The 15,430-nt window shown below is 42.2% G+C and overlaps 1 protein-coding gene across 2 annotated transcripts in view; it reads right to left on the reverse strand.

Annotated features, from left to right (window-relative positions):
- The window catches only part of Afg1l (AFG1 like ATPase), a 158,510-nt gene that overhangs the window by 83,747 nt on the left and 59,333 nt on the right, over nt 1-15,430 (reverse strand). For both annotated transcript variants that reach the window (XM_029482682.1, XM_021174127.2), the window contains one exon: nt 11,500-11,599. In XM_029482682.1, coding sequence (XP_029338542.1) covers nt 11,500-11,599 — 100 coding nt within the window. The remainder of the gene's footprint in view (nt 1-11,499; nt 11,600-15,430) is intronic.

Raw genomic sequence — 15,430 nt, forward strand, 5'->3', positions numbered from 1 at the left:
ACACCTATTCCAACAAGGCCACACCTTCAGATGGTGCCACTCCCTGGTCCAGTGATATACAAACCATCACACATCAACAGTTGTCTTTGACAGCCATCCTATTATGCTATTGGATTTTTATAAATTTTAAAAATGGAAACAGTAAAACAGTTTCCTCCATAGTGAAAAACACAAAATAGATTATACTGTACGTCAGGTTTTTTGAAGTATAGCATTATAGGACCTTTTCTATATTTCCTTATTTAAAGAAAAACTGAAAACTGTGAGAGATTTCAACAGCCATATTTTTATGAAAATAAAATGGTCATTAGAAAACATTTATTTTCCTTAGAAATAATAACCATGGCATCATTACAGTGAGGGGGGATGTGTATATTCTGTGGTGTAATCATGGCATCATCACAGTGAGGGGGGCTGTGTACATTCTGTGGTGATCAAGGGAAGGCTTTGTTTCACGTACACCTAAATTTTTTCTTAAAGATTTATTTATTGTTATATCTAAGTACACTATAGCTGTCTTCAGACACACCAGAAGAGGGCGTCAGATCTCATTACGGATGGTTGTGAGTCACCATGTGGTTGCTGGGATTTGAACTCAGGACCTTCGGAAGAGCAGTCAGTGCTCTTAACCTCTGAGCCATCTCTCCAGTCCTACACCAAACATTTTGATTTAGGAACATCACAAAAGGTATAATAATACTGGCCAGGTTCAACATGAGATCTTTCCTTTACTATAGTCCAGACCTCTGTTGAGTACAAGGATAAAATGCAAAAAATGGGTTTAAAATTAAGCATGCCCATAGTTTTCACCAACTGCAAACGCTGCTGGAGGAGGTGCATAAAAATATAGCGGGGATTGGGGGCTGTCTCAGTGGTAAAGTGTTTTCCTAACATGCAAGAGGCCCAGGTTCAATCCTCAGACCCTACTCACAAAAAAATGAAATAACAGAGAGATTGACAGGAAGTAAGGAAAAGGAAAAGTAAGAATTTTTAAAACTCAGCTCATATTCTAGCAGTTTCATAAATGAAGACGCAAAACAAACAACTTCCTAAGCGTCAGTTGTAACACCCCCAACCTGGAGGCAATCCAAAGGAGCAGCGTGGGGGACTGCACAATGAAATACTATTCTGCAATTAAAAAGACAAACTATGTGTACAACAGGCAAATCTCAAAAGGAACTAGACCCAAAACAATATAGACTGGTAGCTCTCTTGATATAAAACTACAGCCAACACAAGCCCATCTATGACAAAAGGACACAGGACTAGAGTCAGAATACCCAGCATGGGCAGAGGTCCTTGGCTGATGCCTCATCAGCATGGGGAAGCACTTCAGGAGTCTCTGGGTGCTAGCTAAACAGGTTCTTATCAGGAGAAAGGAAGCTGAACCTGTAATCTTACTCTAGGCTATGAGACATTCTTCAGGTAGAGGCAGAGAGGTGTTTTATAACTCCCCAGTCAAGGTCAGAGATGGGGAATCCCTGCCTATTGTGCTGAGCATTGTCCTGACAATGGTTCACTTCAACCTGAATTAGCAGGGCAACACACTTCTATTATATATTAGAAATCCATTATAAAAACATACCCAGCATTCATGAATATCTATGAGCACAACAGACTAGAACAAAGCCCAGGTGTACTTTTAAGGTACTTTTGTTTTTGCTTTTTTTTTTCTTTCCAAGACAGGGTCTATCTATACGGCCCTCTGACTGTCCTGGAATTCACCACGCAAACCAAGTTGGCCTAAACTCACAGAGATCTGCCTGCCTCTGCCTGAGCAGTGCTGGGATTAAAGTGTGCACCGCCACGTCTGCTTTATCTTTTGTTAATGCTATGGTGCTTTGGAATGTTGAAGCCAGTGACAGCAGTGGAGGCTCACTTGTTCTTGAGTAAAAGAGTTCCCCTCATTAGCAAAGTTAAAGGGAAACGACAATAGCTGTTAAGTCTTACAGACTTAATGTCTCAAAGGGTTAAGTCTTTAAAACTGTGCCTTTACAAAAACATGTGATTCAAAACGCTATGCTCCGAGAGGCATTTTCTAAACAGAATCCTAAGCAGAAATCGGGTAGCTTGAAAATCTTCAGGCTTTTATGGAACACGTAATGGAAGAGGGGCTGTAATCATCACATTGAGAGTTTCCCTGCAACTCAAATATTATGCTAATTGCAATACAATAGATTCATCTCCTGAAATGTTATTTAGCTACAAAGTTTTTCACATTTAGTATTAACTTTCTTATAAGAAGGCTAGGCTGATTCCATGACAGGCTTCAAACTGGCAGTTCAGGAAACTAGGCCTACATCTCTGTTTCCCAGAACTGGGCAAGTCCAGGACTCAGAAGCTGCTCTACCACTAGTCCTGAGGCAAGGACCATTGTCAGCAACAGTTTCCAGACTTCCTCAACAACAGCTTCCAGTCCCCCCAGCAATGGTTCTGGAATGTCCATAGAGATAAAGCCAAGATTAAGAGAGAGGTCACTTACCCCTCCACAGAATTCCCCTAATGTGCTTGAAATCAGGCCTGTGAGCTCACTTTGGGGTCTCTCCATCTTTGTAGATGGTAGACCCCAGCATGCTGGACTTACGCAAAGTAAAACACTTTTTGCATTTGCATACTGTTTGAGTCTGTGGCATCATTCTTCAGCAAATCATGGACCCTTACACTTAGAGGCAAAGGTTTCTATTATATTTATGTCAACAGTTGCTGTTATATACTAAATATCAGTTAAAATTCACCTGCTCTTGCCTGTGGTTTTTTTAATGATTCTGAACAGAGCTAAATGAACACTTGGTTGTATAAGACAGTGGAGTGGGCTTATGGAACATTCATTTGTAGAGAATAGAATGAGGGCCTCCAAACTCTCCAGAGTGAAGAATGGTAATAACACTTAGAGGCAAAATGCATGCAGAGAGGACTTTAATGACAAGCATATCCATACAGTGCAGATGCATGGGTGGCAGATCCTTTCCTTAAAATTCAAGTTTCAAAACCAAGAGGATGAATAATACCTATTTATACATATACAAACTGGTTTAGAGTACAAAAGGCATTTAAAAAAGGTAATTCAAATGAATTTTCCTATAAAACAGGAATAAAATATGTCCCAGAATAAACTACTTACATGGCTCTATGGGGTCAATATGATTTATCATTCTAAGATATTATTATTTTATCATAGTTTTTTTTTAAAGGACATCTTTAGACCAATTAAGCAGTAACAGCAGTTTAGCTTTTCTCTTTCATTATTTAGAAAATATTTTATCAGTTTCTGTGATCCACCCACATAGGTAAAACATTACATATTTAATACAGTGCATCTTATCTACACTGGCTGTAAATTTCTGTACAAATGTCAGGTCAATATAGTAAACTGGAATACTTTTTCCCAATGTCTACAGCATAGTATTTGGCTTCCTTCACTAATAAAACTAAAGTACAAACAATATTTTGCTAAATCTGTAAATAGTATCGCAGATTAAGTTTCCCCTTTTGACTGTGAGTTGTCACAGGTACGGTTACTCTAGTTATAGCAGTGTGTGTCGGAATCCCAGCACATGGAAGCTGAAGGCAGAAGGATGGAGAGTCTACTGGAGTATGGACTCTGATGAGAGAGGACCCCAGTGCAAGACAGAGGAGAGGGAGGAACTGAGGGAGAAGTGTAGCTTCTCTGAGGCAAAGGACTTGGCTTGAATCTCTTCAGCAGCCATATTTCTTTGGCCCATAACCTTATAGACACTTTTTTTTTCCTAGGCAAACTGAAAAATATTCTGTTCTGCTGTTTGGTCACAATTCTTACTATAAACTAAACTAGCTCTGCTAGAGGCTGTAGAGATGACTCAATGTTTAATAGCGCGTACTGCTCTTACAAAGGACCAGACCTCGTGTCAGCAGCTCACAAATACCTGTTATTCCAGCTCCAGGGACATCCAATGCCTCTGGCCTCTGAAGTCGGTCACATTCAAATGTCCCTACTCACACACTTTGGGGTTTTTTTTTCCCCTAGATTTTCTAGGTTTCTCTGTGTAGTCTGCCTATCCTGGCACTCACTCTGTAGATTAGGCTGACCTCAAACTCAAAGACCCACCTGCATCTGCCTCTGGCCACTCAGCTGTCTTAAAAAACTGTTGCTTTTTGCCATTAGTCACCATATTTAATGTTGTAGTCTGTTGTTGCTCTAATGCTACGGTGGTTTCTGACTGAACAAACAGTGCCATGCGTGAGCGCTGTGTGTCTCTGTAATTCAGATGATGTTTCGTGTTAAACAGTGATTGTTGTTGCTCAAACTGCAGAGAAAAGGTTTCCTGGGGTGCTCAGCCACCAGTAGGCCAAGAATCACATCTCCTACTCAAAACTAAGGGGCCATCACAGAAAAGGGGTGGGAAGAATTTAAGAGCCAGAGGTCAGGGAGGACTGGAGCAAAACCCTGTCTTCTAGGCCTGACAGGACTCCTGCTCTCAAGGATTCACAGCGGCTGTGGATACCCGCACAAGAACTGTGGCAAGATCAAGCCATCCAGGATTCTCACAAGCAGTCCAAGGGGATTCACAAGCTACTCCACCTGAGAAGCTGGGCTGGGTGTAAGGCATGGGTTCTAAGGCTGACTGTTTTCTCTAAAGGTGGCCCCTGGAGAGCCAACCGCACTCCAGTGAAAGGTTCTACACCCAGAAATACATGGGCAGCACAAACTGGAGCCAGTCTGATATTTAAAATAGGACACAAAGTTGAGGGGTGGAAGAAAGTAGCCCTAGGAAGAGTTGGGATAAATACGATCAAAACACACTGTACAAAATTCTCAAAGCAGTAACTTTTTAAAAATCTATAGCTGTACACCCTGACAAGCTCATCACTGCATCAGAAATTTTATATAATTTCACTGCTAAATGTAATTCTGAAATAAATACACAGTTTTTTGAAATAAAACACATAGATCTGATATCATATTTAAAAGATAATTCTAATTACATTTTATGAAAGGTGTTAGATTGCTCCAAATGTGTTTTCAGTCTTTGTGTAGTAATGACCACTGAATTATTGTTCTTGTTGTTCTTTTGTTTTGCAGTCTCCCTATTTAGTTCTGAAGAGCTTGGAACTTGCTATGTGAACCAGGCTGGCCGCAAACTCACAGAGATCTGCCTGCCTCTACCTCCCAGATCCTGGGATTAAAGCATTCACCATCACATCCAGCTAATTCTTTTCCTCTAAGTAATAAAATAAATGCACAAATGTGAGTGTGCACGTAAATGTGAGTGTGCACCTACTGGTAGCCAACTGTACTGCTATCTAGTCCTTTGTTTACAATGAATATACTGGTCTGAATAAAAATCATTTAACATTGTTGCCTGGTGATCTGAGAAAATGAAATTTTCAAATCATCCTACTCAAGGTATTCTAATGCTACCGAATGCTTTTATCATTGTAATAAACAGTACATAGAAAACAGAAATTTGAGCCAACCAGATGGCTCAGTGAGTAAAGTCACTTCCTCCGAGCCTGATGGCCTGAGTTCAATTCCTGGGACCTATGTGGTAGAAGGGGAGAGCCAGTTCCTACTAGCTGTGCACAGACCTCCCATGTGCATGCGCATGGCATGCACTCTTGTGCGTGTGTGTGCTCATACAAACATATATGTAAGATTTTAAATTTTTAAATGTTAAAATAATTGGGGGGACTGGAGAGATGGCTCAGCAGTTAAGAGCTCTGGCTGCTCTTGCAGAGGACATGACTTTGATTCTTTATAACCACATGGCTCACAACCATCTGTAAAACTCCAGTTTCCGGGGATCCACTGCCCTCTTCCAGCCTCCAGTGGCAGAAGACACGCATGTGGTGCACAGACATACATGCAGGCAAAGCACTCATGCACAGAAAATAATAATAATAAATATTTTTAATTTTTTTTTTTTTTTGGTTTTTCGAGACAGGGTTTCTCTGTGTAGCCTTGGCTGTCCTGGAACTCACTTTGTAGACCAGGCTGGCCTCGAACTCAGAAATCCGCCTGCCTCTGCCTCCCGAGTGCTGGGATAAAAGGAAAAATGCAGACATTCTAACATCTTCTGTATAGCTCTAGGCTCAATTCTGGGGTCCGCTTTCTTTTTGGTGGCCCAAATTATACTGACATTGAAGAGCAGTCACCCAACTTACCCAGTCTACTTCCCTTTAACACTGTATTCCTGTTTTTAAATAGAGTTCTCAAGTTTAATCATTAAGTTAATTTTGAATTTTTAACTAATTTGATCTCCTGACCTGCTCACTTGTTGGGTCACCATCCAATTAATTCTTTTTTTTTTTTTTTTTTTCTCTACTGGAATATCATGAAACTAGAAAAACTTGTGAGTATCATGAAAACAGAAAAACTTCAATTTCAGAGATAAGACATGAGAATTCTGTGCGTGAAATTTTAAATCACAGGTTTCTTGTTTAGTTGTTCCCTGCAGATCCACTGCCATCATCACCCTACACCAGGTTTCTTATTCTGCACGCTTCTGACATGTTTGTCCACGTGGTCCTTTGCATGAAGAATAGCTCTTTGCACTAACAATGTCTCTGGCAGCAGTCCCAGCCCTAACCCTGCTGCCTGCCAGGACACCCCTACACTTGGGTAGAACAGCCAGACATTGCTAAATGTCTTTCAAAGCAAACAGTCCCCTCTGGAGAACTGTTGTCTGGTACTAAGACATAGTCAGTTCTTGTCTAGTAGTCCACAGTAGTTTCCTGGCAGGTCCCCCTGGGTCCCTCATGTCACTACACTCTACCCAGAAGCCCATCTTTAAATCATGGCCAGTGCAGTCCTCCCACCTGGAATCTGGTCCCTCCTGTTTGAGGCGAGCTTCAGTGGCTTACATTATTTCTTACAGCAGAATTCAGCATCCTTACTGATGCTTTACGGAAGCCAGCTCCTGCCTGCAGCTCCATCCTGTACAGCCCACTTTTTGGTCACTGCTGCCTTCTGAGCTCTCTGGTACACTACTCTCTTTCTGGCCACTTAGCATGGCCCAGCTCCGTGCCAAGGACTTTCTTTCCCCAGCTGGTAAGCCATCTGAGAATCTGCTATCTGGAGGACAGAAGAGAAAAAGGTCTCCCATTTAACCCTGGCTGGCCTGGAACTTGTTATGTAAGCTAGGTTATTCTCAGACTCCAATCCTCTTACCCCTGCCATCCCAGCATTAGATTACAGGCACGTGCTACTCGGCCCAATGGTTACTTCTATCTTTTCAATAACGGCACTATCTGGGGCCTTGGATCAAAGCTATAATCTGCAGGAAGACCTGTGTGTATTCTCATGGTTGGAAAAGAGAACAACCTTTAACTGGGGCAGCTAGACCACGATCATTCACAGCCATCAAGGAGAAAGCAGCCAGTACAGTCTTTCTTAATTTATATAGAATAAAATTAACTCTTGTGGCATACAGTTGTGTGACTTTTAGCACATATAACCACCACCACAATCAAGATACAGAACAACTCCAGTACACCAAGAAATACTCTCCCATTGCTCCTGTGCACTCAAAATCTCCCTTCCCAGGCGACGTAACCACTCATCCATCCTTCATTCTTTTATTATGTCTTTTCCTGATATCAATATTCTGTCTTTTTCTTCAACAATAAAATTATACACACACAGGAATAGACTCACACACATGAATAAGTATATCCACATTCATATTGTATCGTATTCTTTGCGTTAAGGTTTTTTAATTTGGGGGGAGAGGGGTTGGGAGTGTTTTGTTCTTGTTTTGTTGAGATGGTGTCTTCTCCTGTCAGTCAGGCTGACCTAGGTCTTACACCATAGCCCAGGCTGCCCCTTAACTTACACTCAGCCTCCTGGGTAATAGGATTACAGGTGTAATGCCACCATGCCTTAGTGTCAAAGCATTAAGCTATTTGATCCTAGCACTCAGAAGCAGAGACAAGAAGACCACAAGTTGAAAGCCAGCCCAAAGCTAGGAGGTGGTGGTGCACACCTTTAACCCCAGCACTGGGACGCAGAGGCTAGCCTGATCTATAGAGTGAGTTCCAGGAGAGCCAGAGGCCCTGTCATGGAAAAAAGAAAGAGAGAAAGAGAGAAAGAGAGAAAGAGAGAAAGAGAGAAAGAATGAAAGAAAGAAAGAAAGAAAGAAAGAAAGAAAGAAAGAAAGAAAGAAAGAAAGGAAGGAAGAAAGAAAGAAAGGAAGAAAGAAAGAAAGGAAGAAAGAAAAGAAAGAAAGAAAAAAGAAAGAAAGAAAGAAAGAAAGAAAGAAAGAAAGAAAGAAAGAAAGAAAGAAAGAAAGAAAGGCAAGCTTGAGCTAGGTAGTAAGTTGTTTCAGGCTAGCCAAAACTACATAGTGACACCTTATCTACAGACAGACAGACAGATGGACAGACGGACGGATGGATGGGTGGGCAGACGGATGGATGGATGGATGGATGATGGATAGATGGATGGATGGATGGATGATGGATGGATGGATGGATGGATGGATGATGGATGGATGATGGATGGATGGATGGATGGATGATGGATGGATGGATGGATGATGGATGGATGGATGGATGGATGGATGGATGATGGATGGATGGATGGATGGATGGATGGATGGATGATGGATGGATGGATGGATGATGGATGGATGGATGATGGATGATGGATGGATGGATGGATGGATAGATAGCCTATTAAGATGACTTTCGTCTGCCAGTGGAGAGATTCTAGAGCTGTGGAGAAAAGGGCTGTCAGTTGACTAGAGTTCAACTGCTGCAACTCTGCACCTTGAATTCCCTTTGGGTCTTCTCAGAAGAGCAGTTCCAGCTCATGTTCAGCACACTACCTGACAGCCCAGGGACCCTGTTCATGCCTCCCTCAGCCTCTCCCTGTGACTGCCTGCCTTGCTTTGCCACAATGCCAAGCACTGCCTTCCTTCAGCAATCTTGCTAGAACTTCCTAGATTGTTCTAGCACCTTGCTACTTATGAACATAGCATTATCGCTGTGCAAAGATGATCCTGACAGCACTGTTAGATCAGTTATAGTAGAGGCAGACATCAGTCTCACTTAGCTGAACAATCTAGTATTTGTATGTGTATGGTGTTACCTGCATATGCATGTGGGGGAGGGGGGACGTGCACTAAAATACATACATTTGTATCATTTGTCTTCCTCTATTACTCTTGTTTTAGTGACTGGTCTACTGCTGTGAAGAGACACCGTGACCAAGGCAACTCTTATAAGGGAAAGCATTCATCTGGGGGCTTGCTTAGAGTTTCAGAGGCTTAGTCCCTTACCATGGCAGGGAGGGTGGTAACATGCAGACCTGTGTAGTGCTGGAGCAGTAGCTGAGAGTTTTAAATCCTGACCTATAGGCAATGGGGAGAAAAAGGAGACTCTGGGTCTAGGGTGGGCTTTGGAAACCTCAAAGCCCACCCACAGTGGCACACCTCCTTCAACAAGGCCACACCCATACTCCTTTAACTCTGAAACAAACATCCAAATATGCAAGCCTACGGCTGGCATTATCACCCAAACTACCACAGTAATCAATGCCCCCCTTTCTTTTTTTTTTTTTTTAAGACAGGGTCTCACTAGGTTGCCTTGGCTAGTCTGGAAGTCTGTATGTAGAGTAGGCTGGCCTTGAACTTACAGAAATCCCCCTGCCTCTACCTCCCTGAGATGCCCAAACAGTAATTTTCTTTTTTAAAGAAGCTCCCGTGTGAGTCTCCCTACCCCCCGTGGACTGTCAACCCTTTGGTGCACATGGGCAGAGGGAACAGAGACACTGAGTGTGGAGGAGAGGGGTTCAAAAGCCCTGTGAGTAGGTACGGTGAACGACCACACGGGACTGATTGTCAGTAGGCAGATCAACTTATCTTAGGGTGATTCAAGGCTTTGGGGAACTGAGGGCAGGGACATCCAAGATGGGCAATGGTCATAGCTCATTAGCATGGGGAAGCTTTTCAGGAATCCCAGGTGCTGGCTGAACAGGTTTGTCAGGAGAAAAGAAATTAATCCTATAAACTAATTGAGGCTATGTGACATTCCTTAGGTAGAGGTGAGTGTGGAGGCTTAGAAACCCCCAGACAGGGTCAGAGAAGGAGAAACCTGTTAACAAGAAGTCCTCCATTATTTGCCAAGTCCCAGAAGGCTACCTGTCAATGGTAGACTTCAACCTTAATTAGCAGAGTTTCTCACACTCTTCTTTTTTAAAAGATTTATTTATTTTTATGAGTACACCATAGCTGTCTTCATGCACACCAGAAGAGGGCATCGGATCCCATTACAGATGGTTCTGAGCCACCATGTGGTTGCTGGGGATTGAACTCAGAACTTCTAGAAGAGCAGTCAGTAAGTACTGTCAACCTCTGAGCCATCCCTCCAGCCCTTTCCCATACTCTTGAAGGATGAGAAGATAGCCCAGTGGTAGACTGCTTGCTTGGTCTCCGTGTTTCTCTTCCCTATGACCCAGTCCATCAGTAAGCCCTGTTGGCTTGGCCTATAATAGAAACAGCACCTGAGCATTTCTTACCACAGCTCCGTCCCCTCTGAGTGCTGTGACAGCCTCCTCAGTCCTTACTCCCAGTCTCAAACACTCGGCCCTGCAATCCATTCTGCACTGCAGCCAGAGAATCTTGCAGAAATGCAGACATTCTACATTCAATCTGAGGCTGCTTACTGAGATCCATCCACGTGTTAGGCATTCTGAGAGAACTGGAACACACTCACACCCACGCATGGAGATAAAAGGTGCTCTCACAAAGCCTCCGGACAGACAATGAGCCGAAAAGACAATAAAGAAATCAACTATGGTGGGGCATATGTGCCATGTGAAGAGAGAGAGAAGGGTAAACAGTAGTGCCACGGGGTAAGAGGGCGGGGCTGTGCAATCGGCAGACAGGCCTAGGGCCCTCTGGAAAGGTATTTCTGAGCAGATCTGACCGTCCCCTGTGAAACATTATTTTGGAATCCTCACCTTTAACTGACCACATGATGAGCTATAAAAAGAAAATACAAGATTTGAAATGTATTACATTTGTCTAACCAGTACTTGTATTTTAATTCTTAAATGCTTTCCTAATAAGCCACAAGTGCCTTTTTAGAAATGATAAATTAAGTGAAGTAGAAAAAAAAAAAAACTACTCATGAGAGTGGGCTTCGTCTTTTTCTAAAATTTAATTAAGAGTTTTTCATTTTCATTGGGCTTTCTTTTATGGCATAAAAAGCAGATGAAAAGACTTATGTTTTTATATGTACGCATCACATGTCTAGTGCTAGGGGAACCAACCATATCCAACATGGGAATCAACTGGGCTCAGCTTGCTTAAAAAAAAAAAAAAAAAACCAAAAAACAGAAATATTTTAAAATGTGAATCCCAACTAATTTTTCAGATTGAGCCTGGTGTAAAACCTGGCAAGGGTAGGCGAGGTCATCAGATCTACAAGCCCAAGAAAACTACTACAGAAACGTGAGCTTTTGAAAGCTTCCTAAGTCTCCATCTAATTGGATGGGGAGCACTCGCTATGTTCCGTTACCTTCCGGTGGTCGGTTGGATGTTGCCACAACGACGACCCCGTTTTTGAACAGATTTTCAAAAAGCTGTTTCAGAATCATGGCGTCGGCGATGTCAGTGACCTGTGGACGACAACACATTTGTTTTATTTCTATTTCACTTCTGCTCTAACAAATTTGCTAATGGCTCCTCTTTTTTTTTTTTTTCATTAAGACAGAAGTGAATTCCGAGAGAAAAAATTCTAATTATCGTCCTGAGAGAAAAAGTAGATAATTAAAAGCATGAAAGGCCATCGAACAGTCTTTTAAAGTCACACATCCTGGCCTGCAAGTCAATCATTCCACCCAGATTCGCAAGTGGTTCTATGCTAACTTCTTCATCAAGCACACGTAGGAAACCTAGGAAAGTGTCCGGAGCATTTAGGAAATCCAATTAATTAGAGCATGAGCAACTCTCTCCTAATCCTACCACCCCTTTCCAACACACACACACACAGGCAAGGGAGTAAGAATAACAACGTTAAAATATACAGGATATTTGCAATTCCTAATACCTTTCTGGCAAAGGTCCCTGGAAAGGTGACTTTTAATGGCCATGGGACTTCAGAAATAAGGACAAGTAGCCAGTGAGACATAATCAGCTGCTGTTGAAAATAGAATGATATGACATAGATACTATTGTGCAATTGTTGCACAAAACAATTCAACAGATGGCCCATCACAGAAATAAGCAATTTCATTGTTCTTTTTAAGTGCCTTCTATTACTGTCCATGAATAATCCAAAGGCACTGCAGTCACTTCCAGCATGCCAGCCTCTGCTAACCTTCCAAACACAAATATTCCTGCTAAAGAAAAAAGAAAAAAATAGAAATAAATCCATCCCGAACCAGGATGCTTAATACAGTGCTTTAAAACAGCCTCTGGCAAAACAAGGAACGCACCGTGCAGATTAAACAAGGCATAAAAGAGGGCAGGCGAAACTACGTGAGACAACAGAAACACAGCTACTCGTCTCCTCTAAAATTATTTCTTCTTCAAATCCATAATCAAAAAGTCCACTTATCAGCCACTTTTAAAAGAGGCTGTTACAGTTCACAAAGAAATCAGCAATCAGGGGGCAAACTCTACACATAGCCTAACGCTGGATGAAGACAGGCTGGCCGCAGCGGCTGCTGAATGGTCCTTAGCTACTCGGGGCAGCAGTACTTGGACTTTCTTTACCAGCACATCTCAAGAACCCGCTCGTTACACTGGCCTCGCGTGTACTACTTACTAATGCCTCACCTTTTTAAATTACTCCCTGGTACAGGATACAGAAACGCATGGAAATCAAATGCATGGAAATCTTCCTGTTTAATCAGGTTACCAACTGACCCCATGTAACACAGCCCCTCAAACCTGAGCTGTACAAGCCTAGCCTACTTCTCTCTTCCTGGCCAGGACCTTCCTGATGGTGAAGATTTTTCCACCTACCAGAACCAAAGGAAAGCTGGAGGGACAGTGAGACAGCAGGGGTTCTTTTTGTCTCAAGCAATGACTTAAAAACATATTACCTAAGAGAAACTGCTGGAAATGCCTTCTCTAAAAGACTCCTGGAACTTCAAGTGCTCTCTGAAGAAGAAAGAGACTGAGGAGCTCAGTGGGAGCTCAGGATCACGGACAAATTTTGCTCTCACAAAAACATTCATAGAGAAGGTCCTTTTCAAATGCTTAAACACCAGTGGCATTTCTGATGAGGGGACAGAACGAGCTTGCAAAATTCAGCAGGAACTGAACTTTTAAATTCGGTTTTGAAGCCAGGTCTAGCTTTCTCCATACATTTAGTTTACAGTGAAAATCAATGAAATGTGACTCAATATTGGAAAACAAAGGCCATCCTTTGACGACGTCCACAATGCTTTTTGGAACAAAAAAGGAAAAAACAGCTTTTGTGCCCCGAGGTTCAGAGCAGAATATTCGGCTGGTTACACGTTACAAAAGCTTAAACCAGAAATGGATGAAACAGACAGACAGTCAGGGTTTGTGGTCGAGTTCCACTTAGCTGTTTTTACATTATAGGGTGTTTTTGTGCTAGCTGAGAAAATTAACTTGGAGGCGCTATGACTAATTAATAAAGCAGGAGTCACCCAGTGCAGCTGGATGCCAGTGTAGACTCTTTGATCCCGGCCCTGCACTTGTCCTGCCTTGCTGGGGAACAGTAATTTTACAGTGTAAGTGAACAGAAGACAATTGGCCCCACATTCTTGGAGAGCTGGGGTGTTCAGCGCCCAGCATTTCATTACCATCCGGAACAAAAGACAAGGCTACAGATTACCAATAAGGGTAGTCTGCTCTGGAGCAGAGAGTGGAGACATTGCATTACAGAGAAGAGATCTTCATGACCCAGGATTGCCTTCCATCCTGACGCACTCAAAAAAAAAAAAAAAACAGTAACTCATTTTCATGTGTAAGTGCTTGCGTCTCAGTCACCCACTGATTGGTACCACGCCACGGAGTGACTGACAAACAGAAGCATGCATTATCAGTAATTAGTATTAGCACAAAAACAAGCACCTACTTTTTATTAGCAGTTTTTAATGCACTCCTGCTCTGTAAAGAATGGCTAACAGTATCTGTTGAAGGATATTGATACTTTACGGAGAATTTACACAGAGGTCTGCTCATCAAAATGCTCTTTAAAGAATACTGCATGAGGAAGACAGGTCTTCCCTCAGGAACCTGATGTCCTCAGAATCATAAGCAGGTTAGCGTATTCAAAGACTGAGTAAGTGGTTTAACAGGTAACATATTCAAAGAAAATACAATAAATATTTGAAAGAAAATCTTAAGAACGGGGTATTCTTTTATTATTTATTAGCATCTAAAACACACTTAAGGAAAAGAAAAAATAAAGCCTATGCAGACACATCCCTCAGCCAAGCTAAGCAGCGTGTCTGGCTGTCACACTTGGTAAGGATGACGAAGAGAGAATTTGCTCTGCAAAATCTGAGCTAAATTCTGCTGAGATAGCACCTTAAAACCTCCTTAAATTCAGAAGCACAGGTAGACAGGTCCTTGCTTCTAAGCAGCAATAATTTCCATTTATCTCCTTATAAAACAGGCATTACATTCACTCCCTCCACCCCAAAGGCCAATCACATAGATCGAAACCAGCAACACTAATGAATGACAGGGTTCAGTTTTAAGAGGGAAGTGGCAGCTGCAGATACACTGGCACTAAGAATAAAGCACCAAAAAATTCTCTGTTAATAAATCCAGCAGGTATCATACAAGGGTTAAGGCTGACTAAATTAAAACGTCGACCAAGCCACGCCGTACTAGATATTTAAACACACGGTACAAGACTCTGTATACTAAGGAAAATACATAACTTAGCTGTTCCAAGTCAGGGCAAGGATGCTGGATTTAAGCTGCATTACCTCTATGCCCATCAATTAGTCACATCATCTCTCTGGCCATTTCCTCATCGATATAATGAAAGCAGCAACAATACTTAGTTGTAAAGCTTTAGTAAGACATATGTTAAATTCTCAAGAAACAATTGCCAGGGTTATTATCTATATATATGGCATATACACTCCATAGTAGTAACACATTGCTATATAGACTCTTGATTGTAAATGGAAGGGTAGATATCACGTAGGCATTAGGATTGGCAGTTAAGAGTAATTCCTGTTAATCCAGAGGACCCTAGCTCAGTTCCCAGAACCCAGGCAAGGAAGCTCATAGCTGCCTATAACTCCAGCTCCAGGGGATCCATGATTCCTTCTTACAGACAACCAATTTATGTGCATACATGTATACAATTAAAACTAAAATAAAGCTTTTGTTTAGAAAAAGGAGAAGGAGGAGGAGGAGAAAAAGAAGGAGAAGAGGAAGAAGAAGGAGAAGGAGAAGGAGAAGGAGAAGGAGAAGGAGAAGGAGAAGGAGAAGGGGAAGGGGAAGGGGAAGGG

The sequence above is a fragment of the Mus caroli genome, chromosome 10, assembly GCF_900094665.2.
Source record: "Mus caroli chromosome 10, CAROLI_EIJ_v1.1, whole genome shotgun sequence".
Lineage (NCBI taxonomy): Eukaryota > Metazoa > Chordata > Mammalia > Rodentia > Muridae > Mus > Mus caroli.